General features: G+C 40.4%; 1 protein-coding gene and 1 non-coding gene across 3 annotated transcripts in view; both read right to left on the minus strand.

Moving 5' to 3' along the window:
* The window catches only part of LOC110293221 (zona pellucida sperm-binding protein 3 receptor), a 45,946-nt gene that overhangs the window by 15,636 nt on the left and 4,770 nt on the right, over positions 1–25,540 (minus strand). The window contains exons 2-8 of one of the 2 annotated variants that reach the window (XM_021161090.2): positions 19,336–19,439; positions 18,294–18,476; positions 15,215–15,314; positions 6,917–7,002; positions 6,564–6,758; positions 4,423–4,605; positions 68–265 (exon numbers count right to left, since the gene is read on the minus strand). In XM_021161090.2, coding sequence (XP_021016749.1) covers positions 68–265; positions 4,423–4,605; positions 6,564–6,758; positions 6,917–7,002; positions 15,215–15,314; positions 18,294–18,476; positions 19,336–19,429 — 1,039 coding nt within the window. In that variant the 5' untranslated portion in view covers positions 19,430–19,439. Of the gene's footprint in view, positions 1–67; positions 266–4,422; positions 4,606–6,563; positions 6,759–6,916; positions 7,003–15,214; positions 15,315–18,293; positions 18,477–19,335; positions 19,493–25,540 lie in introns of those variants that run through there. The other variant, XM_021161083.2, reaches the window with a different exon arrangement.
* On the minus strand, positions 3,306–3,412 carry LOC115032368 (U6 spliceosomal RNA). Its single transcript, XR_003838047.1, has one exon. It is a non-coding gene; the product is annotated as a U6 spliceosomal RNA (small nuclear RNA).

Genomic DNA, 25,540 nt, shown 5'->3' on the forward strand with positions numbered 1-25,540 from the left:
TGAAGCAGGCACCAAGATTCAGAAGATACATGCAATCAGTAGCTTTTCCACATTCAAGGTCACTTACTTTCACATCCATTAGAAGATGACCACGTCAGATTTTCCTGACAAGTCACAGTCTGGGGATCGTTAAGACTTGCTCGATAGCCAGGCTTGCACTGGTATTTCAATTTGGCCCCAATTTCAAATACTTCAAAATTTCTTAATGGAAACTTATATCCCTCCCAAGAAGCATAGGAAATATCTGGTATATTGGTACAACCATCTGACCATAAAGAAAAAAAAAGACATGAAGAAATATGTTATTGAAATTGACATAGGGAGCCCCAAGTATAGCATTTAAAATGACTGTCATAGTTTTGCTTAGCAAGAGTAACTTGTGGTGACCTGCACATGTCTGTGTTTCAGAAGCCACTTCCTGGGTTTCCCTTTCAACATAATGACTTCATTCACAAAAGTTGTCTCCAGAGTATTAAAAGTAACCAGTGGCTAAAGGGTTAACAGACTAAGTTTTCTGTCTTTCTTGGTAACAGAAAAATACATGATTCAAAACAGTTTAACAGGGCTCTTATAGCTCTGACTGTAAATGTAATTCGAGCATGATTCTCTCTTCCTGGGCTGTCAAATTATATTTTTACTAGGTCATGCTATTAAAAAGCAAAACAAAGCAAAACCAGGCCATAGGAAAACAAGTTGGTGGGATGTAAGAGTAGCAAAATGCATAGAGAAGACATTTTGCTAAGCCGACAGCTCAGACAGATAAGCCTTAGCAAGCTGTAGAGTGTGGGTTACAAAAGTGAGGCAGTGATGAAGTATGCTTGATAATTAAAGGTTACTGTGAATTGCTTATTCTAACTGATGAGAACTAATTTAGAAGATCTGACTCAATCAAGATCATGACTCTGGATGTTGTCAAAACTGAGATCCCTTGGAAACTACCTGGGCTTGTGTCTGAGCTGTAACCAAATGCCACACAAAGGTTATTGATTTTTAAAAAGAGTTGAGCTGTGCTTCATAAAATTTTTAAGTTTTTGTATGTCTTATGTGGATAGCCTTTGGCTTTACCAAAAACAGGATGTCTTACTTACAAAATTAATCCTTTTGGAACATTCATTTAAACAACTGCTTACCAAAACTTCTATTTATTTGGGCCAACCAATTAGATTAGGTCTCTTCTAAGTTTAATTCCAATTACCCATTTCCTTCATTGGTAACTTCTTTAGGACACATTGAGTTATGAATTACTCTAATTTTAAAACTTCACACAAAAGGTGTTATTTAAAATGAAGAGGACAAAAAAAAATCACACTGGGTCTTAATGATTAAAAGATTGATATGATCCAGGAATTTCTTCCTCAATGGTTCTGGTCCGTCATTTCTCTTCCCTGGAGACCTCCCTGATTCCTCAGCCTCATTCATACCCAGGTCTGGGGGAAGCTCCTAGCCATGTAGAATGTGAGATAATAGTACCACACACTGAAAAAATGTGGGATCACCAATAAGAGGGCACATTGTGCTGAAGCTCCAATAAGTTATACCTGTGGAGTCAAATTGTCTGTGACAGACATCTGTAAGAGCTACAGTGGTACAGATGACTATTTAAGGCTAAAATACTAAAATATTACTGATAAGAATGACTTCTTTTGTTGTTGTTGTTTTGTTTTGTTTTGTTTTGTTTTTCGAGACAGGGTTTCTCTGTATAGCCCTAGCTGTCCTGGAACTCGCTTTGTAGACCAGGCTGGCCTCGAACTCAGATCTCTGCCTGTCTCTGCCTCCCAAGTGCTGGGATTAAAGGCATGCTCTACCACTGCCCAGAAGGTCCTTTCTCTTAATAAAGCTCATTTCTGAAGTCCAATTGTGTCAACTCCACAGTTCAACAGACCCCTCATTCCACACCAACCAAAGGGCTGAGAAAGCAATCCTATAGTATCCAAAGCAGGTAACAGAGGTTTCCTACTCTGCTGGAAGCTGACTACAGGATGTAACCACTAACATGATTTATACCTTTCTGCTTCCATAAAAAAAAAAATTCATGAAGCTGTTGCTTTGTTGGAACACTGGATTTGAGGAAATCTTAATCTCTGTTCTCAGGCCATGGCTACTCATAGTCAGCCCCAGAATAAACCATCTCTGTGTTCCCTTGAGATGAGAGCTATTTCTTTCATTAAAACCTGCCACCATGTGGACTCTGGGGATTAACCCCCAGTAATCATGCTCAGAGGTAAGCAAGCATACTCACTGAGCATGCTAGCCCATCATATTGGAAGATTGGGGGGGGCATGCTTTTTTATTATTATTAATCATTACATTCATTTACATCTCAAATGATATCCCCCTTCCCGGATACCCCTCCACACACACCCCAATTCCATCTGCCCTCTCCCTCCTCTCCTTGTCTCTATGAGGGTGCTCCTCCACCCACCCACCCACTCCTGCCTCATTGCTCCAGCATTCCTCCACACTGGGGCATCAACCTCCACAGGACCAAAGGCCTCGCCTCCCATTGATGTCAGACAAAGTCATCCTCTGCAATATATGTATCTGGTGCCATAGATCCTTCACTGTACACTCCTTGATTGGTGGTCTACTCCCTAGGAGCACTGGGTGGTCCGGCCAGCTGACATTGTTCTTCCAATGAGGTTGCAATCTCCCTCCACTCTACTCTGCCAGCTCCCCCACGGGGGTCCCTGAGCTCAGTCTGATGATTGGCTGCTATCATCCACATCTGCATTGGTCAGGCACTGTCAGAACATTCCAGGGAATAGCCACACCAGGTTCCTGTCAGCAAGCATCCCTTGGCAACAACAACAGTGTCAGGATATATAAGCAACCCTCAGTATTCTACCAGAGAACTCCTACAGCTGATAAACAACTTCAACAAAGTGGCTGGATATAAAATTAGCTATAATAAATCAATAACCTTTCTCTACTCAAAAGATAAATGGGCTGAGAAAGAAATTAGGGAAATGATACCCTTCATAATAGTCACAAATAATGTAAAATACCTTGGTGTGACTCTAACCAAGCAAATGAAAGATCTGTATGACAAGAACTTCAAGTCTCTGAAGAAAGAAACCGAAGAAGACCTCAGAATATGGAAAGATCTCTCATGCTCATGGATTGGCATGATTAATATAGTAAAAATGGCCATCTTGCCAAAAGCAATCTACAGATTCAATGGAATCCCAATCAAATTTCCAAACCAATTCTTCACAGAGTTAGAAAGAGCAAGTCTCAAACTCACTTAGAATAACAAAAAACCCAGGATAGTAAAACCTATTCTTAAAAATAAAAGAACTTCTGGGGGAATCACTATCCCTGACCTTAAGCTGTATTACATCCTTGCGCAGGGGCCATGCTAATCTTCTCTGTATCATTCCAATTTTAGTATACATGCTGCCGAAGGGAGCAATAGTGATAATTAGTACAGAAACAGGCAGGTAGATCAATGGAATAGAATTGAAGACCCAGAAATGAACCAACACACCTATGGTCACTTGATCTTTGACAAAGGAGATAAAACCATACAGTGGAAAAAAGACAGCATTTTCAACAAATGGTACTGGTTCAACTGGCAGAAGAATGCAAATCGACCCATTCTTATCTCCTTGTACAAAGCTCAAGTCCAAGTGGATCAAGGACCTCAACATAATACCAGATATGCTGAATCTAATAGAAGAGAAAGTGGGGAAGAGTCTCGAACACATGGGCACAGGAGAAATCTTCAGAACAGAATACAGATGGCTCATGCTCTGGTATGACAAGATCAACAATCGACAAATGGGACCTCATAAAATTGAAAAGCAATTTTAAGGCAAAGGACACTGTCAATAGGAAAAAACAGCAACCTACAGATTGGGAAAAAAAAATCTTCACCAATATTATATCCGATAAAAGGCTAATATCTAAAATGTTGGAAGATTTTTATAGTAAATATATAATCCATTCTACCAACAGAATCTTGGTGTGAAATAGCTCAAATAATAGTAAGAGATTACTGATAAAAATATCTTCTAGGAAAAAAATGTTAACAATAAATAAAATAGAAATTTAACTTTTGTGATTACTGCATTAAAGTGGGTTTGGGGAGACAGTGAGATGGTTCAGTGGGTAAAGGTTCTTGCTAACCTTGAAAAACTAAGTTCCATCTCCTAGACTCACACAGCAAAAGAAAACCAGCTCCAGGAAGTTGTTCTCTAACCTGCACTTGTGCACAGTGGGGGAGGGGTGTACATGTATTGCGTGTGTGTGTGTGTGTGTGTGTGTGTGTGTGAGAGAGAGAGAGAGAGAGAGAGAGAGAGACATGCACACACACTGAAAACATGGAGTTTAAAGTAGCCTTGTGCCCATAAACATAGCCCACCCACATTCTGGATAACCTGAGATGATAAGTACTGCAGCGCCTTCATAGTCCATACTCACTGGGTTCACAGGCGGGGATGGAAGGAAACCACTCGCCATTTGCCTCACAGTGGATCACACTGCTGCCTCTGAGGATAAAACCCTTCTTGCATCGGATCTCAAGAGCATCTCTGTAGGCATAGAACTGTCGAAATCCAGGGGCCAAGTATCCCTTCGGAATCTGCGGCCGATGGCAGACGATTTCTAAAGAAGCACAGGAAAGACATCTAGGTAGCAAGCGAGAAACAGCCGTCGAGAGGTGGCAAGGGGGTTGGTACAGTTCCAGGAACAGAGGCTGGCCCAGTTCTCCCCTTAAAAGGAATTAAAGACAGTTTCTCTCTGGAACCCAGTGTGAGTGCACGTGCCCTGGGAAGGCAGATTCAAGTTTCCCCCAATACCATGCTCCATAGTAGAAGTGGTTATAAGAGATTTTATTATTGACAGAACAAAGAAAATCATAAAGTGTTTACCAAATGTATTGGTGGAGGCCTGGGTAGATGGGTTACAGCGGGAAAACTCTGCTATAGCTTTTAGATTCTTAAATGTTGACTCGACAAAAGCTAGTACTTTGCTAAATGTATGAAAACTGCTAGTCACAAGAACACTAGGTCAGACACAGGGGTGAGATGACTTTCAAAGGACTAAAGATAGTCCAAGATTACTATCTGTAATTACTATCTGTAACTCTGGCTTATAACATTTTAACTCAGTTCATAATATAAGTTTATGTCAGGTATGTGCAAGGAAAGCATTTTAAAATGACATATTCTCTAGGCACCTTGAAAGACCATACATCGTGCTAGTCATTGTGATAAAGTTGACTTTCTCAATTAAAAATAAAGACAAAAACAAAAACAAAAAATCCAAAAACAAAAAAACCCAAGCCTAGCAACATCTAAATTTTTGAAGCCTGAACTGCATCCAAAATTCTTCCAATATTGTGGTCTAATCTCCAGGTCGGTTTTTGGTTGTAGATCAACAGCCTGTAGTGATGAAACGGTGGTTATGGAACGAGAGAGCATCAGAGACCTGCCCCCTCACAGATGAGAACAAACACCAACCTATGTTCTAGTTCCCACCCAACCAGATCTTGCCATTCCTGCTGACCATTCCTCCTTATTCCTCTTCATACCACTGCAGGGATACAACTGAAGCCCCTTCACGTTGGATGATGGTGACAGATGACTCACTTCGAACTGTCCATTCAGTGTCTCCACTTCACCTTCTGAGTGTGTGTTATAGAGAGATGTACTGGCACAACACCACTTTGAGCTTTGCCCTCATGGTCACCATGGCAACTAGAGCAAACAATACAGGGAGAGTAGTGATAGAACTACTGACATGCTCAAGTAGATCTGGTCATGAGACTGTCAGTGGAGATGCCAGCTGTTGTTCCTGGGTTTCCGCTCCAGCTGCTCGTGGCCTTGGGGAAATATCAGAGTATATAGGAAGTGAAAGATTCATTGAAAACAGTATTGCATGATTCTGCTTCCATGAGGAATTAAAAATGGTACTGCATGACTCAACTTCCATGAGGTCACCATGGAGAATGGGGAGAGACTTATGGAATCACTGGGGCTCTATAGGTCCCTACTGGTGCTCAGCAACTAACCACTCTGCAGCGCGCCTGATAAGCTCCTTGGCCTCACCAAGGTAGATGTCAGTGAAATCACATTTTCTTCTTTCAGTTGGTGGCCATCTGGGGTGAACAGCCTTTGTTTGACTGTTACACACCAGGGCCTTCCTCATCTGACTCTTGCCAACACTGATAAGACTTCCAGCCTCAGCTTCTGTCCGCCTTTTGCAGTCTTCTGCTTTGTTTGAGTGTGGATATTTTTGCCAGAGAGACATGAGGGTCATCTAAACAACACTACCTACCATACAAATGTGGGCTTTTGTGAGACGTTTTCTGGGGTAACAATGCAGTGAGAAAGATCTTACAGAAAGCTTTTCCTATAAAACGACAGGACTGTAATGTGGATTATTTTCACATAATCTATACCATTCCAATGACTGTAGCATGATGGCTGAACAAATGAATTCCTCCATTATTGCAACCATTAGTTTGTATTTAACTATTGTCACTACCCCCCAGTGGCCTGCACCTTATTCCTATAAACAAATGAGAACAATTGAAAGCAGATTTCATCCCTGGGACTTACTTTGACAGGCAGGAGGGTGTGGTCTCCAAACACCTACTGTCCTGTTCACCACAGTGCAGACAATGGAGGCATTGCCAAGGAGTGTGAAGGTGGGATCACAATTGTAGATGACTACAGAGCCAAACGTGTACAGGTCATCATCTCTCCCACTGTGCTTCCCATTGCTGATGGGTGGAGGGGGCTCACACGTGGCAACTTTGACAAGTAAAGGGAGAGAAAGGAGGAATCAGGAAGGGTATCATTGTAATTCTAAAATTCTATCAAGTGGAGGGTCCAGGAGGCAAGAGAGACTCAAATAGTATCTAATATGGACTAAGTGTCATATTATCATGTCGGAAGGAATTTTTACTTACTTACACATTCTGGGAGAGAATCACTCCAGTCAACTCCTTTACCTTGGACCTCACACCGACTAGTTGCTGAGCCAATCAGAAGATAGCTGAAAGACAGGTCAAGAGTTTACCTGGGATCTTCCTGTAGTTTAACAGCAATAGGACACAAATTTTGAACAAATACCATTCTACTCATCATTTTAAAATGCAACAATGGATGTTCAAGTGACCACTAATGACCATTAGAGCCGGTTTGAAGTTCAATTTCATTGTATCAACCAGGAGCTCATTTTCTCATCTTAAAATGTCTTTCCTCCATGTATAACAATGTATTAAGTTTTCTAAGTGTTAGATAATACAAGCAATGGAAATAACACATATAGTTCTGAAGCCATAATTATTTTTAAACTCAATGCAACTTACTAGAATCTTAGAAACAATGTAACTCTTTTCTCAAAAGAAATTACTTTAAAAATCTCCCACATATTAGAGCTTACTTGGTCCTCAAATCATAGTTTGATATGCACGTGCACATAGTTCTCATTCCTTCATGGTTTCCTTATACTGCAGTGAAAGGCAGGAGAAAAATCACCAAGAAACCATGCACAAGAAATTCAAAACTCCTCTTATCTGTCTTTTGGCTTCTGTTTTGTTCTTTCTTCCATTTTCTTCCTTCCTTCCTTCCTACTTTTCTTCTTCCTTCCTCCCTTCCTTCTTTTCTTTATTATTTATTTACTGTTTACTGAAGGTAAAAAAAAAAAAAAATCAGGGCCTACCACCTACAAAAGCAGTGACCGTCAGGGAACCATTTGGCAACCCTATCATAATCATTCTTCTCTAAAGAAAATTGTAGCTAATAATAATTTTTAAAAACCTCTCTTTCCTTGACTGCAAGAGCCCAAAGTTCAGTCAAGTCATCCACCCACTTATCTATGCTGTGGATAACAAAGTGTCTCTTCCCTGAATGGTAACAAAGGCCCATAAAGAAAACACTTCTGGTCAAGAAAATGGAATCTCTAGCCTGGGGAGTGACCAAGCATTCCAGATGGGACAGGCCAAGCACCTGGCCAACAGACTGAGGGCTCTTAAGCCATGTTCAAGAGACGGACAAGACAACTAGCCATTTAGAGATATACTGCTTTTTCTTCCAAGAATTTCCACTTCTTGCACAGCCTCTTACAGAACACAACCATGCAAGTATGTAATCCTGCCTCCGTGTATGAATTACTCAGAAAGGGATAACTTTCCTTTCAGTCTGTGCTTTAAGCATGCCTTCATTGAAGTTTTGGGGCATCCCTAATATTTTGGACTTCCATACTCTTTCTCTAAAGCTCCTCTACTCAACAAGTGGCTATTGTCTATGGTGTGTCTGACCTCCATTCAGGCTTAAACAGCATCTTCTCTATCCTCCTCCTCTAGGTTTTGCTGATATGCTTATTTTCCCTTGTGCGTTTCCCCCCTTAAACTGTAATAAAACTGTCTTCTAGCTTCCAGTTGAGTCTATTCTTAAATTCTTTTAAGAGGGAATTAAATTCCCCAAGAAGAAATCCTAATCCCCCCCTGTATCATCTGGGAAATGGGACTCTACAGAAGTCTAGTGATTTGGTTCAAACATGAACCATAAAACAAGAAAGATCCCTCTGCCAAGGTGGTTCCATCATAATCACTATTATTGTTGCTGCTTAAAATCCTGACTCTGTCCTTGCAAAGAGGAAACCTTAGTAGATTACCCTCTGCTTTCCTGAGTTCCATCCTGCTTCCCTGTCCAGATGACACCATGCTGTCTGACTTCAGAAAACTCTGCAACTGCTCAGGTTGACCCTCTTGGAGGAAAGACAGGAGCTACAGGAATGGGCGTGTATGTGAGGCAGAGTAGATTCTCAGAGACCTTGATGCTTCCTTTAAGAGCACCCTGGTTTTCGAGACTGCCGTATCCAGGGATCCATCCCATAATCAGCTTCTAAACGCTGACACCATTGCATACACTAGCAAGATTTTGCTGAAAGGACCCAAATATAGCTGTCTCTTGTGAGACGATGCTGGGGCCTAGCAAACACAGGAGTGGATGCTCACAGTCAGCTATTGGATGTATCACAGGGCTCCCAATGGAGAAGCTAGAGAAAGTACCCAAGGAGCTAAAGGGATCTGCAACCCTATTGTTGGAACAACATGATGTACTAACCAGAACCCCGGAGCTCTTGTCTCTAGCTGCATATGTATCGAAAGATGGCCTAGTCGGCCATCAATGGAAAGAGAGGCCCATTGGACTTGCAAACTTTATATGCCCCAATATAGGGGAATGCCAGGGCCAAAAGAATGGGAATGGGTGGGTAGGGAAGTGGGGGGTGCTATGGGGGACTTTTGGGATAGCATTGGAAATGTAATTGAGGAAAATACGTAATAAAAAAATATTAAAAATTAAAAAAAAAAAGAGCTCCCTGGTTCTTATCGGGTGTCCTTTACACCTGTTTTGTGCAGAGCAGAGCACACGACAAGTGCCCTGGAGGAGGTAGGAGTGGGAAAATCTTTTGCAAGCAGTGATCCATTCTCAGTATGGTCTGGGCTGTGGGCAGAGGCCTTTGTCCTCTACAATCTGTCACCTTGATAGAGACATAGCGTTCATGATTTTCTTGTGTGAGTTGAGCCCTCAGAAGCAGTTTCAGGCCATCACATGCATGCTCAGGCTATTGCCCATCTGAAAGTCATACATGTTCATGAGTTTGCCTGAGGAGCCTTCTACCTTCATGCAGGATCACATGTTCTCATGCAGCTGCCCATGAGGACAACAGTGGCCAGGCTGCTGCTCAAGCTGACAGCTCGGCTCCTGATAGTGTTTATGTGTCCCGTTCCTAGAATCTTAGTACTTCTCTCTGGTTTTTTTTTTTTTTTTTTTTTTTTCGAGACAGGGTTTCTTTGTAAAGCCCAGGCTGTCCTGGAACTCACTCTGTAGACCAGGCTGGCCTTGAACTCAGAAATCCACCCTCCTCTGTCTCCCAAGTGCTGGGATTAAAGGTGTGCGCCACCACTGCCCGGCAATGCTTCTCTTATATAGATTTGTTTGATAACAAGTTACAAGTCAGTCGATAATGGGTGGATAGTGCACCAGAGTTTAAACACTGTGCTTGTAATACATGATCAAGATATACCACTGATGTAAACTGTTTTTTATTTTATTTGAATTCTCTGGTTTTAAAGCTTGGCATGCCATTATAAACCATTTACTTTTTACTGATTATCATATCATGTGTTCTCTTGACAATCTTACACCTTCTACAACATTGAAATGTCCATTTACCCTGAATTTCAATGAAAAGTTTGAGAATAAAATTATCCATCAGAATGGAGAAATGCTTTGAAAGAAAAGTATACTATAACCAAATGAGTTTATTTGGAGAATGAAAGGAAGGTTTAAATGTAGAAAAGACAATTCTATATTAGATCATTATAAATCGGATGTATGTGCCTACCCCTCATATTCACATGACACAGCCAATGATTTGTATATCTGCATTAAGAAATAATCATGATTTATGAGGATGAAGCCTAAACCAAGAAGATTAAAGTCTATAAGAAAAGAAGTCAGACTTTAATCTTCTTGGTTTAGGCTTCCTGTATGCTCATGTAATATTTATTTCTTCTCAGGTCTCTGATGGGGTTGAAGACTAAATAGTCATTGTCTTACTGTAAGCTGATTTAAGACGTTCTAGGTCTAAAAGATATTTTTAGGATGGTAATAAAAGTTAGGATAGAAAATGATTTAGATACAAAACTCTAAACTCACCAAGATAGGATGGATGATAGAATACTTTATCTAAGTTGCCAAATATAAATAGACTGGATATTATAATGTAAGTCTTACCTAATAATTTTCCTAATTATTCCTACTATATGTTGTTTGTTTATTATTATAAGAGAAAGGGCCTTTTTATTTAGACAAAAAGGGAAATTGTTGAGGTTTGGTCTGTTGCTATGTATTGTAATGCTAAATACTGGCTCTCAAGATTTGGTTGTCCCCAGGAATGAAGAAATCCTTAGGCACACCAAGTGTCTATATAACCTTGCCCCTTAATTTCAAACTATTGGTTGAATAAAGATGCCTACAGCCTATATCTGGGCAGAAGAGAGGTAGGCAGAGTTTCAGTTCCCAGGCTTGGGTATGAGTCAGGACAGAAGAGGGAAGAGAGCAAATAATAGCATGCCTGCCTGCCTACTGTCATACTCTCTGCCATGATGGACATGAAGTCATCATCTGAAACTGTAAGTGCCTAGTAAACTCTTCTTTAAGTTGTCTTTGTCATGGTGTCTTATCACAGCAATAAAAAGGTAACTAAGTATAATATGATCCTCATTAAAAACACACTACTCATCACAGAAACAAAGCAACCCTAAACAATGCTAGGGATATCACAATAACTGACCTCAGAACTATAGCAACAAAGCCAGATTGAAGCACAGACATAAAACCTATACAGCTTCACCTATTCAATGTTTGGCAGAGTTCAAAAAAAAAAAAAAAAAAAAAAAGGAAATGGAAGAAAACAAACCATGCATTGTGATAAAGACAGGACCTTCAACAAAGTCACTAGAGAAATTGACTGCCCATTTACAGAAGAACAAACAAGATCCCTACTCACACTGTATGAAATTCAAGAATTGGAAAATCTACAAATTTTAACACTGCCAGGACAAAAAGGTAAAGGACACTTCAAGATATGAGAATACACAGGGTTTATGCAAAAAGACTCTAATGGCTCAGAAAACAATCCCATGAATTGACAAATGGGATTTCATGATGCTAAAGATCTTCTGTGCAGCAAAAATCAGCAAACTTAAGAGACAGAATAGGAGATAATCTTGGGGAATTGTACGGCCAATACCCCTATTCACATCTATAAATGGGCAAGTCTTTGAAGGATGAAGTACAAATAACAAATAGCTATTAAAAAGAATGTTCAGCATCCTTAGCCATCAGAGAAAAACAGATTCAAACTACACTAAGATTCCATCTCATCCCAGTCAGAGTGCTTATTATCAAGAAAACCAACAAGTAATAGCAAGGAAGTAGGGAACTAGGAATTCAGACTCTCCTGGTGAAAAAGAATGCCAACGAGTTCAGGTGCTACGGAAGAGTAGCTCAGGGAAAGAAGTTCCTCAAACACTAAAGCTAGAACCATCCTATAACCCAGCTCTTCTTTCTGTATACACATCCGAACAACTCCAAGTCAGTACTAGAGAAACACTGCAGCCATTGTCTTTTCTACACTACTACAATATCCGGGATGTGGAATCAGTTTAGATGCCCATCAATAAGTGAGTGCAGTGTACAAGTAGTGGAATTTTATTTGGACCTAAGGATTGAATTATTCTCATTTGCAGGAGACTAGATTGAAGTGAAGGTCATTATGTTAAGTAATATAAGCTAGCCTCAGAATCACAAATATCAAATATCCCAAAATATGTTATATATATATATATATATGGAAAGAGAGAGAGAGAGATCATTGCTTAGGAGTATAATGATGATGAGGAGGAAATGGGCATAAAAATCAGAATTATGAAAATAGAAAATAAAATAAAAAGCAAGGAACTCAGTGTGTGAATATTTAAACAGACTAAAATTGTTAAGTAAAAAGCCTCAAATAGACCCAAATACATTTGAAAGTTAAGATGTTATTTTAAAATGCTTTATCTTATATTAATAGAATACATGTTGACTTTTTGAAAGCTGTTTATTACATTTTATTTATTGGGAGGGGGATCATGCAGCACTAAGTTCTCTCCTTCTAATATGTTAGGCCTAGAGACATATTAGAAAAAGATATAGGAACAAATAAGCATGAAAACATCATGATGAAATCCATGACTTTTGGGGAGGGGGGACTCCATACTATCAACTTCTCCAAAAACCATCATCATAAACTAAAATATATATAATACAATCCTATAAGATGTTTAGAACAAATAAGAAACACCTAGGGAGAGCCACAAGTACACCTTTGGACCCAGAAGGTGATGGGCCGGAGGTGTGTTCTGCAGCCCTGGGTGGGGGTGACAGCTCTTTGAGGTACATGATACGTTTTGTCCACGTGGTGCCGGAAGCACTCCTGGTTTCCTGTATGGCTTAAGAGACTGGCAGCTTGTACCTTAGGACCTTCTGGAAAGTAGGTCTGGGGGGAGAATTCGTAATTGACACAAAAACCGTGTGTGTGTGTGTGTGTGTGTGTGTGTGTGTGTGTGTGTGTGTGTGTATTTCATTGCTGAACTGGATCTCACCAAAATTAAAATCCTGCTCTTTTCTTCAAAAAAGAAAAATCTCAGGATGAGGATGAAAAAAAGTTGCAGTATGGAAGGAAACTTTGCATTGCACATATTCAGTGATAGACTAGAATCTAGAATATGCAAAGAACTCTAAGCATAAAAGGAAAGCATCAGTAATTGCCTTAGGAAGAGATTTAGTAAAATATTCACACAGGACATAAAGGAAAACAGGTTCAAGATCACTACCTCCTACCTCAAGTCAGCTGTAAAGACTGATATCTGTAACATTGTAACATTGTGACAAATAAATACCCCAACACCACTAAATGCTGGTGTGGGTAATAAAGGTGACTCATTCCTTTTCAGGTAGAAATATAAAATGGCACATTCACTTTAGAAAGTGGGCAAGTTCTTTTAAAAGTTAAATATTATATTGTTAACCTAGTAATTTTAGTCAAGAGATATGATACCCAAGTTCAACACCTCTCCCTCAAATCTATGCAAACGCAGTTACAAATCTTTCTTCATTGAAGATGAGGGGAAGCATTTCAAGTGTCCATCAATGGTCAAATAGTGAAGGACATTCTAGACTGCAAAATAATGCCTCAGCAATAAGACAGGAAAAATTTCAGATGTGCATTACTTTGTGGGATGGCCAGAGAATTCTTCTACATATTAAAAGCAACCTCAAAATATTATACACTTTGTGATTCCACGTAGAGAATATTCTTGAAATTATAAAATTGTAGACATAGAATGTCAGAAGATGGCAAAAGTCAGGAAGAGGCGAAGGAAGGGTGAGTGTTGAAGACAAAGGGTTAACAATTATGATGGTGACCCATAACCATAAAACTGTTTTCATTGCTACTCCATAACTAATTTTGCTGCTGTTATGAATCAAAATGTAAATATGTTTTCCGATGATCTGGAGATGTAAGCTTTAGAAATAGCCAGATGGCATCCACATTTAGATAACAAGGAATCAGAGAATTGTATGTTATCACATGAGATTAGGAACATACAGAAGTTTGTTCTCAGGAATGATTGAATAAATAGTGATAAGTTCTGGTATACTTTGAAAAACTTCATCTACTGTAGTAGGCTTATGGAATATCCCTCAAAAGCTCAGGTGTTGAAGGTGTGGTCCCAAACTGGTAGAGCTACTAGAGGAGATGGAAAATTTAGAATCTGAGCCTAGTAGAAGTATGTAAGACAGTGATGCCATGCCCTTGAAGGAGAGGCCAAAATCTAGCTCCTTTTCATTCTCTTTGCTTACAAGATATCACAGGGTGCACAGTTTTGCTCCATGTTGTTAACACACCATGGTTATGGTTCCTAGATACTCTAAACTGAAGTCATGGGCCAAAATTGTTAACCACGGGTATTTTGTCACAACACTGGGAAACAAATGCAATACCCCCCCCCCACACACACACACACACAATACAGACTTAGAATGAGCAGACACTGGAACACGAGGCTCAAGGATCTGCAGGAACGGGGGTGTTCATCTTCAAGATATGCGCTTTAACAAAAACCTCATTTGACCATCTCTGGAGACTGGAAGCTTCAATCTCAGTGGTTGAGCACTGGCTGTTTACCAGGTTGCAGAATGATGTAGAGGAGTTTTGGGGGCTGGGTGAAGGAACCTACATCCAAAAGGCTTCATCTCCAAATACATTGCACATGAGGATATAGATTTGGGTAACAAAAACCCCACTGAGCTCAAAGCAACACAGTTGAGAGGAAAACAAAAATCAAAGTTCAAAATAATGTGTAAAGTCAGATAATCATGTATAAAAGTGGTAAGACATTAGTAAAAGTATTTGTTTTAGTTATGCATATATAATAAATGCTGACGAGACACTCATAAACTAGCCAAAGTCATTTCTTGTCAAAACACAGAAGAATAGATTAGCAGGTCTGAGTTGAAGCAAGAACTTTTCAGGTTGTATAAAGTGATACATGGTTTTATACTTTAAAGCACTAAGGTGGTAGGTAACTCCTTACAAAATTGATTAAAAGAAACCACTCCTTCTGACTTGCCTTGTTCTCACTTACCCCTTTGAGCAGCTGAACTCTATGATTGAGCCTACCAAAAGGTCAGATGGAATTTCTACTTTCCCATTGACCAACTCGCCTGGGTTTTTGCATCGTTTCCCTGGAGGAAAATTAAACAATGATTAGTCGTTTGAAATATGAGATATAAAATTAAGGGAGGGAGATACTTAACTTTGGAAATCAGGGTTGGATTTTCCCAAAGAACTAGAAATAGGATGACCAAATGACTCAGCCATGCCACTCCCAGGCATACATCAAAGCATTTCCTATCTAACTACAGAAACACTTGCACAAATACATCAACTGCCACTCTATTCACAGTAGCAAGGAAACAGAACCAACCTAGATGTCCATCAATTGATGAAAAGATAATAGGGGTGTGGTGCATGTACACCAAGAAATATTAATCAGCTGTAGGGGGAAATGAAGTCATGACACTCATGGTTCAATGAATGGAACTGGGAAAAAATTATACTGAGTGAAGTCACTTGGGCCTCCCAAAGACAAACAATGCGTGTCTTCTCTCAGATGTGGGTGCTAGATTCAAATCTTTTACCATGTCTGTTTTGTCTGAAGTACATGTGGAAGCCAGAAAACTAGAAACAGGCCACTGGGGGTGCATTTAGGAAGGGTAGTAGTAAAAGATAGGTGAAAGGGGGGTGGGGGATAATAGAAACAGAAAGGTTCAAGTCCCAAACCAGTGATGGGAGCAGGAAAGGGGAGAAGTTTAGCTAAAGTGGTGTGCATGAAGGTGAACCTATGATCTTCAACCCAAGTGAAAATATAATTAAAAGGAATAGTAAAACATATGTGATAAGCAAGAACAGGTATGCTGGGAGCTAAAGGTTTAAGTGGGGGTGGTGACAAGTAGGTAGGAAAAGAAAGGATGAGAATCACTAACCATAGCTAAGGATGTATGGAGAACGCTTACAGCATCCCACTAGTTTGTAAGCGAATGTAATTTTTAAAGTCATGTGAAGAGAATTACCCCAAATGGATGGACAATATTGCTCCCACAATACATGGATTATTAAGTCAACATCTCAATTCCAAGCTCAGGGCCACCCCCAAACAAAGTAGGCTATTCGCATTGCTCTTGGTTACCCATAACCATAATTGGTAAGAGCTAAAGACATCACACACATTGGCTACAGGATATAAAACAAATAAATCTCAAACAAACAAGGAAACTTGCTGCTGGCTAGCTTTCATTATGCCAGATGTACTATACAGGCTACTGAGAAAGAAAAGAGATCAGTGGTCTTACCCAGTACTGAACTCTGCATGCAGTAGTACTGAGCTGTGAGGCCAGGCTTGGCCCTGGTACAATAATAGCATGGCTGGTGTAGAATAATCTGAATAAAGTAGATCTGAGGCCTGTTCCCCAGAAGAGAATTCATTCCTGGTACTCTAACCCTGGTCAAAAGTCTATGGCTCGGGAGGTCATAGGCCCTAGGGTAGAACCTACTATTGCTTTTTGGTCATGTTGTCAAACCACTTTCTAAATATTCCTGTTTATTACCCATAAAACTGAGCTATTCCCAAACTTGGTCATAGGAGCTCCTTAATGCAAAGGACAGTGGTCAATCCAGAGATTCATAACTGTTCAAAGTGCTGAGAATAATTAGTGTGGGTGCTCAGTGATGGATGGACCATTTACATCAACCCAGACCCAGATCCATTTAGGGAGCATCAGGAAATAAAGGGAAGAAAATGTCAGAACTGGAGGGCAGGGAAGAGGGCTCTGGACATGACAGCTGTTGCACACACCAACTCATAACCACTATGGCTACCTTCATGAGATTAAGACAATTAAAAATTCCTGTATAGAGTTGGAGAGGAGCTCTCTATTCTCTGTCTTAGCTGAGGCAGTTGATGGCTACTGAGAAAGGGAAAATCATGTTTCCCTTGGGTGGTGCCCACTGCTAAGTTCTCATGCTCCAGTCCGTGGCCCCAAACACATGCACACACAGATAGCAGTAACTGGACTCCATGGGTTACAGAAAATTAAAAGATGACAAGAAGTTAAGAGAGAGCTGTGAGAGGAGGGAAAGGCATTGGAGGGGGGACTGGGCAGATGTGACTGAGATATTGTGTATGCACTACATTTAAAGAATAAAAGGCTCCTGCTTCCAGATATCTCTGTTGGTGCATTCAAATTCTTGAGTTTTTTTTCCTTGACTCATTGAATTGTTATTTTGAGGAAAAATAAAAATAAATTCATTACCAATTTTTGTGAACTACTTTAAAAAGAAAAAAAAAGCCTGTACTCAGTTTGATTTAGTTGATTAAACCACTAATATGATATGGAACATAACACACTGGTGAATATTATACATGAATATATACTCTTAAAAATGTTTACACTTTGTCATAGAAGAAAACTGAAAATAAAATTTAGATCCTCACTGCTACAAGAATAGGATATGGCAAGCCAGGCAGTGGTGATGCATGCCTTTAATCCGAGCACTCAGGAGGCAGAGGCAGGTGAGTTTCTGAGTTCCAGGCCAGCCTGGTGTACAGAGTGAGTTCCAGGACAGCCTGGGCTACACGGAGAAACCCTGTCTCTGAAAAAAGAAAAGAAAAGAAAAGAAAAGAAAGGAAAGGAAAGGAAAGGAAAGGAAAGGAAAGGAAAGGAAAGGAAAGGAAAGGAAAGGAAAGGAAAGGAAAGGAAAGGAAAGGAAAGGAAAGAGGAAAGGAAAAAGGAAAGGAAAGGATGCATTGCCAACTGTCCTTTTCCAAATATTAATGTTAATCTTTTAGTTTTTTGTTTTATTAATTTCTGTAAGTGTGTGTGTGTGCATATGTGTGCACACAACAATTCATGTGGAAGCTAAATGAAGAAGCTAAATCAAAGTCCTAAGAGCTAGAGTTACAGGCATTGACTGAGCACATATACTGGTTCTGGGATTCAATTCTGGTATTCTCAACTGCTGAGCCATCTCTTCAGCCCCAGGTAGTATTTATTTTTAATACAAATTTATTCAAACATTTTCTTTAGACTTGAGTAATTTATTACATTTCTGTGACAGTTTTCTGAGAAGAAAAATTACAGGGGAGAATACACGTTGATACTCACTGACACAAAAGGTACTATAGACCCATGAACCATTCTCATCACAAGAAAGATGGCTTGAATTGACTCTCTTGAAGCCATGATGGCAGGTATATTTCAGGACAGTTCCAGATGGGAAGGCTGTTGACTCATACAACTGGTTGATTGGAGAAGCAAACGGTAAAAGGGGTGGAGGTCCACAATCACCTGGATACCAAATTACAAGGAACACCACAAGCTGAACCTTGAGAAAGAGAATCTCAACATTTGAGTATTAAGGTTTACGGAGCAAGGACCACGCATCTTTTTTATCCTGATTCTCGCTACCCCAAATCAACACAATAGATCATCATTGATGTATGTGTTCTGGCAATAACAACAACAACAACAACAACAGTGGCATAGAAATTTCACCTACCCTTCCCTAGTCAGTAATATAGGCCAATTTCATTATTTTATCATTGATCACATCTGCCTAATTGAAATATGTCATGCAAATTATATTTTTTGCCTTTGTAAAAACATATCTCATCATGCCAGTTTCAGAAAACAGGATGGAAAAGAAGCATTTCATTTATGTTCACTTGGAGCTTTTGGAATTGGTATATGTTGTCTGTTTTAAAAGAGCTCTCAAAATCATCACAATGTTGATACTACATTGAATCCTTTGGGGGGGAAATCTTAATCCTATTTCGCTAGTTAGAACTAAATAAAGAACTAAATACTTTCTGCATGACCCAGTGGAACTGTCTGTATCTATTTTACATAATCACTTAAACAACAGGGAGTCTTCATGGTCAGACAGACAGATAACACATATTTATTCCTGGTCAGAGTTGCTGTGAATTTAGATTATTTGCAAATCCCTGCAGAGGAGATTCTAAAAGAATATCAAAATCATCTACAAAACCATCTTTAGTCAGGAATATAGCAAATTTTCCTAAATCTCAAGCCATTTAATATATCCCATGATGTAAAAATGGATATCCACGGGACATTGCTTAAAGCACACACGTGATGAACTCGTGGTATGGTGACATAAGGCTTGTCTTCCCCCATTACTTACCAAGAACAGGAGCCATCAGAACAGTGGCCAAGGCCATTTGGAACAGAGTTGAACGAGAGGTTTTCCACAGCTCAATGAAGGACCAGGTTATCATTCTCCCTTTTCTGTGGAGGACGGAGCAATTGGTGAGTGCATCTGAAGCTCTTGGAGAGTACATGATCTGATGCCTTTAAAAATGTGTTTCTATCAGGAAAACTCAATAGTCATTGGTGTTGTGCTTGTCACCAACACCCCCCCCCAACAAACGAAAACAAAACAAAACAAAAAAACAAAAACAAAAACAAAAAGAACCATAGGAACTATCTTCAATAATTAGTTGTATAAGAAAATATATTAAATGCAAATTTTTACAACACATGATAGCTTCTTTTGGCATAACATACTCCAGAAACGTACTCAGAAAACCAGTTAATCCATGTGGAGAGATAGGAATGGGCTTTCCAAAAGTGGCTTCCTATGTGGTAAGTGTTGCTGTCAATTCCAAAGTGGTAGGTACAAAATAATTTATATTAAAAGGGAAAATCAGGGATAGAAGTAACATTAACAGTGAGAAATAAGAGTCATCTCTAGTCATGACTTTGATTGGTTTAGAAGGTATGAATTTTAATAGGAAGACAATTGGTTAGAGACAGATTAAAAGTAGATTTGATTGGATGCTCAGTACCAAAATCAGAATTTTGTCCTCAGGGAATGGAAAGAGCCATCTTTGTGTGGGTTTTGAGTGACATGATTGACATGATTATTGTGATTTCCTAAGATGGGAGAGAGGGAGAGAGAGAGAGAGAGAGAGAGAGAGAGAGAGAGAGAGAGAGAGAGAGAGAGAGAGAGAGAGAGGTGACAGGGAGCTTTATTTAAAACATACAAACATGCATGCATGCAGTGAACATCAACACACCCAGTTTAATACAAACAAAACTACCTGATATATAGGCACAGCTCAGACACATAATGTTAGTGGTGATTCAATATAATTCTCACAAATAGATACCTATACAATGAATCATGAAGAAACATCCACTCCACAGATGAGATTCCCTTCTTCCCCAATCCCCTAACCTGCTGCTATCCTAGCAAGCCCAATAGTCATAAGCTCTGCCTCTTCCTGTTAGAGCTCCAACTTCCTTCCAGTTTGAACCTATACCTACTGTCAAAGACTGGCTCCCCACATCCCACCCCATAGCTCCACCTGCCTCTTAGGAGGCCTGCTCCAACACAGGACACCCAGGTCAGCCAACACCAGAGACAAGAAGAAGGCAAGGGGCAAGCTCAAGAACCTAATCAACAGAAGCCAATACAATATGGCATCATCAGAATCCAGCTCTCCTACTCCAGCAAGCCCTGGATATCCTCACGCACCTGAAGAGCAAGACTGTGACCTTAAACCCCATCTCATGAAGATGATAGAGGCCTTTATAGAGGATATAAATAATTCCCTTAAAGAAATACAGAAAAAAAAACAGGTAGAAGACCTTAAAGAGTAAACAAATAAATCTCTTAACAAAATACAGGAAAATACAATCAAGCAGGGAAAGGAAATGAATAAAATAGTTCAAGACCTAACAATGGAAATAGAAGCAATAAAACACACACACACACACAAATGGAGGCAACCCTGGAGATGGAAAACCTAGGAGAGAGAAAAGGAACTACAGACATAGCATCACCAACAGAGAGATGAAAGAGAATCTCAGGCATAGAAGATGCCATGGAAAAAATTGATAACATTGGTCAAGGAAAATGCCAAGTTTAAAAAGTTCCTAACTCAAAACACCCAGAAATTTTGGGACACTATGAAAAGACCAAATATAATAATAATAATAATAATAATAATAATAATAATAATAATAATAGAATAGAACAGAAGAGAATAAATAATTCTAGTTTAAAGAGCCAGAAAACATCTTCAACAAAATCACAGAAGAAAACTTCCCTAACCTAAAGAAAGAGATGCCTTCACACATACAAGAAGCCACAGAATACCAAATAGATTGGGTCAGAAAAGAAAATCCTCCCAATTCATAATAACCAAAACACTAAATGTACAAAGCAAAGAAAGAATATTAAAAGCCACAAGGCAAAAAGGCCAAGTAACATATGAAGGCAGGCATCAAATTATACCTGACTTCTCAACAGAGACTCTAAAAGCCAGAAGGGCTTAGATAGATGTCTTGCAGGCCTACCCTAAGGGACCACAGATGTCATCCCAGACTACTATATCCCAGAAAAACTTTGAATCACCATATATAGAGAAACCAAGATATTCCATGACAAAACCAAATTTAAAGAGTATCTTTCTACTAATCCAGCCCTAAAGAAGATACTAGAAGGAAAACTCCAACTTTAAAAGTGTAACTACACTCAAGAAAATACAAGAAATTAATCATATCACAGCAAAGCCAAAAGAAGAGAAACATGCACACACACACAGTAACACTTCCAACATTAAAATAACAGAAACTAACAATCATTGGTCATTTAATATCTCTCATCATCAATGGACTCAATACACCAATAAAAAGACACAGGCTAACAGACTGGATACATAAACAGGATTCATCTTTCTGCAGCATACTAGAAACATACCTCAGCAACAATAATAGATACTACTTTAGAGTAAAGGGCTTGAAAAAGGTTTTACAAGCAAACAGACCTAAGAAACAAGCTGTAGTAGTCATTCTAATAGCTACTATAATAGACTTTTAACCAAAAATTATCAAGGATGAGGAAGGGACAATTCATACTCAAAGGAAATATCCACCAAGATGACATCTCAGTTTGGAACACCTGTGCCCCAAACACAACGGCACCCATATTCATAAAAGACACTTTACTAAAGCTGAAATCACATATTGAACCCCACACAATAATAGTGGGACTTCAATACCCAACTCTCACCAATGGACAGCTCATTGAAACAGAAATTAAATACAGAAACAATGGAACTAACATGTTTTGAAACAAGTGGATTTAACCAAAGAATGGATTTAAAAAGTGGTTCATTTACACAATGGAATACTAGTCCGCTATTAAAAATAGAGGCATCACAAATTTTGCAGGCAAACTGATGGAACTAGAAACTATCATCTTGAGTGAGATAACCCTAACCCAAAAGGATATGTATGGTATGTACTCACTGATGCACATAAAGCACAGAATACCCATTATCACAACCACAGACCCAAAGAAGTTAAACAAGGAGAAAAGCCCAAGCAAGGATGTTTGAATTGCATTTAGAAAGAGGAACAAATTAGTCATAGGAAGCAGATGGAGGGGGAGATCTCTTTGGGAGAGTGGAGGGAGAGGGAAATAGGAGGGCAGGTGTGGAGAGAGACAGGAGAGGGCTAGGAGAATGAATGGAAATCTGCAACTGCCAGGGGATGTAGCAAAATCTTTAGGAAGTTCCAGAGACCTCAGATGGGGGAGGCATCCAGGAGTCAATGCGGGAGACCTTAGCCAAGATGCCTAACAGTGGAGACATAAAATCTGAAGAGGCCACCTCTTGTAGCCAGGCAGGGCCCCCAGTGAGGGATAGGGACACTAACTGTCTTAGTCAGGGTTTGTATTCCTGCACAAAACATCATGTCCAAGAAGCAAGTTGGGGAGGAAAGGGTTTGTTTAGAGGCAGGAGCTGATGCAGAGGCCATGGAGGGATGCTGCTTACTGGATTCCTTTCCCCTGGCTTGCTTTCCCCTAGCTTGCTCAGCTTGCTTTCTTATAGAACTCAGGACTACCAGCCTGTGGGAAGCCACATATGCCATTACAAGATGACGCTGGCTACCGCTGGCCACCACCCATAAGTTTGGGTAAACAACTAATGTGCACATGTGCAGTAGAGGTTTTTGCTGAGTCACTGCCTGGCCCGAGGCATGCAAATGAGGTACTGAAAGCATAACCAATCGGGTGAAGACACGCCTCTCCTAGGCCTATATAAGTAGCGCCAGTTCTGGGGCTCAGGGTCTTTTCGCCTCTGCAATCAAGCTCTCCCAATAAACGTGTGCAGAAGGATCCTGTTGTGGCGTCTTTCTTGCTGGCAAGTCAGGTGCTCACACCAGCCCAGAGATGGCACCACCCACAATGGGCCCTACCACCCTTGATCACTAATTGAGAAAGTTCCTTACAGCTGGATCTCATGCAGGCATTTCCTCAAGGGAGGCTCCTTTTTCTGTGATAACTCCAGCTTGTGTCAATTGACACCGAAAACCAGGCAGTATACCATCCCACCTACAAAACTTTCCACCCAAAATTTGTCCTGTCTAAATGAAATACAGGGACAAAGATGTAGCAGAGACTGAAGGAATGGCCAACCAATAACTGGCTCAACTGAAACCCACCCCATGGGCAAGCACCAATCCCTGATGTTATTAATGATACCCTGTTATGTTTGCAGACATGAGCCTAGCATAACTGTCCTCTGAGAGAATCTACCCAGTAGCTGACTGAAACTGACACAGTTACCCACATCCAAACAGTTCAAAGAGGTCAGGAACTCTTATGGACGAGTTGGAGGAATGATTGAAGGGCCTGAAGGGGATGGGAATCCCACAGGAGGACCAACAGAGTCAACTAACCTGGACCTCTGGGAGCTCTCAGAGACTGAGCCACCAACCAAAGAGTATACGGGGGCTGGAATGAGGCCCCTAGAACATATGTAGCAGACATGCAGCTATGTCTCCATGGAGGCCCCACAGCAAATGGAGCAGAAGTTCTCCCTAAAGCTGTAACCGGACTGTGGTATCTGTCCCCCTACAGTGCTCCCTTGTCTGGCACATCACAGACTGCTTGCACATGTTTCTTGTGGCACTACTCACAATTACTGAGTTATGGGAAGGATAAGAAAATGTACTATATGTGAATAGTGGAGTTGTATTGAGTCCCAAAGAAAAAATGGAATTATGTTCTTTCCTGGAATTAGATGGAACTGGAGGTCCCTGTGTTAGCCATCCATTTTCTCTCACACATGTCTCCTAAACTTTATATGTAAGTATGTAAATAATATGAAACTAAAAGGGAGACTGCTTGGGCAAAGGAGGAGGAGCAGTGGGGGGTCAGAGGAGAAAGCAAGAGCTGGAAATGGAACTTGAATAGGCCAAGGTATAGGAAGCTATTCAATGAAGATGTCTTTTTGAAGCCCATCATTGCGCATAACTGGCATAACTTGGTCAGTGTCTCAATGGGGCTCCTTTAGAGAAGCTCCCTCTTGAAACACACATAGAGAGCCCCAACTGGGCAATGCAGAGCGAGAGACCTTGAGACAGTCCTAAACAAGATGTCTTCAGCAAACCCTTCCCCTCAGAAAACTATACAGAATAGGAGATAGACATTTGTAATAGCCACAAAGGGTGGGTGTTACCATGGAAACTGTCTTCTAGACACAACAGGACCAATGCACCTGTCTCTAACTCCCAGGAACTGTGGCAGCACGCACAGGGCCTGCACCAGTTCAAGCCAAACAGGATCCCAGAACTGAGGCAGGGAAGGAGATGTGATCTCTGTTTACCAAGAAGCTGTATCCAACTGATAACCACTTGCAAAGGAAAAAATAGTTTTCTCCAAGGGAGGCTTACTGGGTATATAAGCCACATTTTTTTTTTAGATATTTTCTTTATTTACATTTCAAATATTATCCATTCCTAGTTTCCCCTCTGAAAGCCCCCTATACCTTCTCCCCTCCCCCTGCTCACCAACCTACCCACTCCCTCTTCCTGGCCCTGGCATTTTCTTATACTGGGGCATAGAACCTTCACAAGACCAAGGCCCTCTTTTCCCATTGATGACCAAGTAGGCCATCCTCTGCTACATATGCAGCTAGAGCCATGAGTCTCATGATGTGTTTTCTTTGGTTGGTGGTTTAGTCACAGGGAGCTGTGGAGATAATGGTTAGTTCATATTGTTGTTCCTCCTATGGGGCAACAGACTCCTTCAGCTCCTTGGGTACTTTCTCTAGCCCCTTCATTGGGGACCGTGTGTTTTGTCCAATGGAAGGCTGTGAGCATCCACTTCTGTATTAGTTAGGCACTGGCAGCCTCTCAGGAGACAGCTCTATCCGGCTCCTGTCTGCAAGCTCTTGTTGGCATCCACAATAGTGTCTGGGTTTGGTGGTTGTTTATGGGATGGATCCCCAGGTGAGGCAGTCTCTGGATGGCCAATCCTTCAGTCTCTGCTTCACACTTTGTCTCTGTAACTCCTTCCATGGGTATTTTGTTCC

Source organism: Mus caroli, unplaced genomic scaffold (genome assembly GCF_978045245.1).
Source record: "Mus caroli unplaced genomic scaffold, Mus_caroli_1 scaffold_1, whole genome shotgun sequence".
Lineage (NCBI taxonomy): Eukaryota > Metazoa > Chordata > Mammalia > Rodentia > Muridae > Mus > Mus caroli.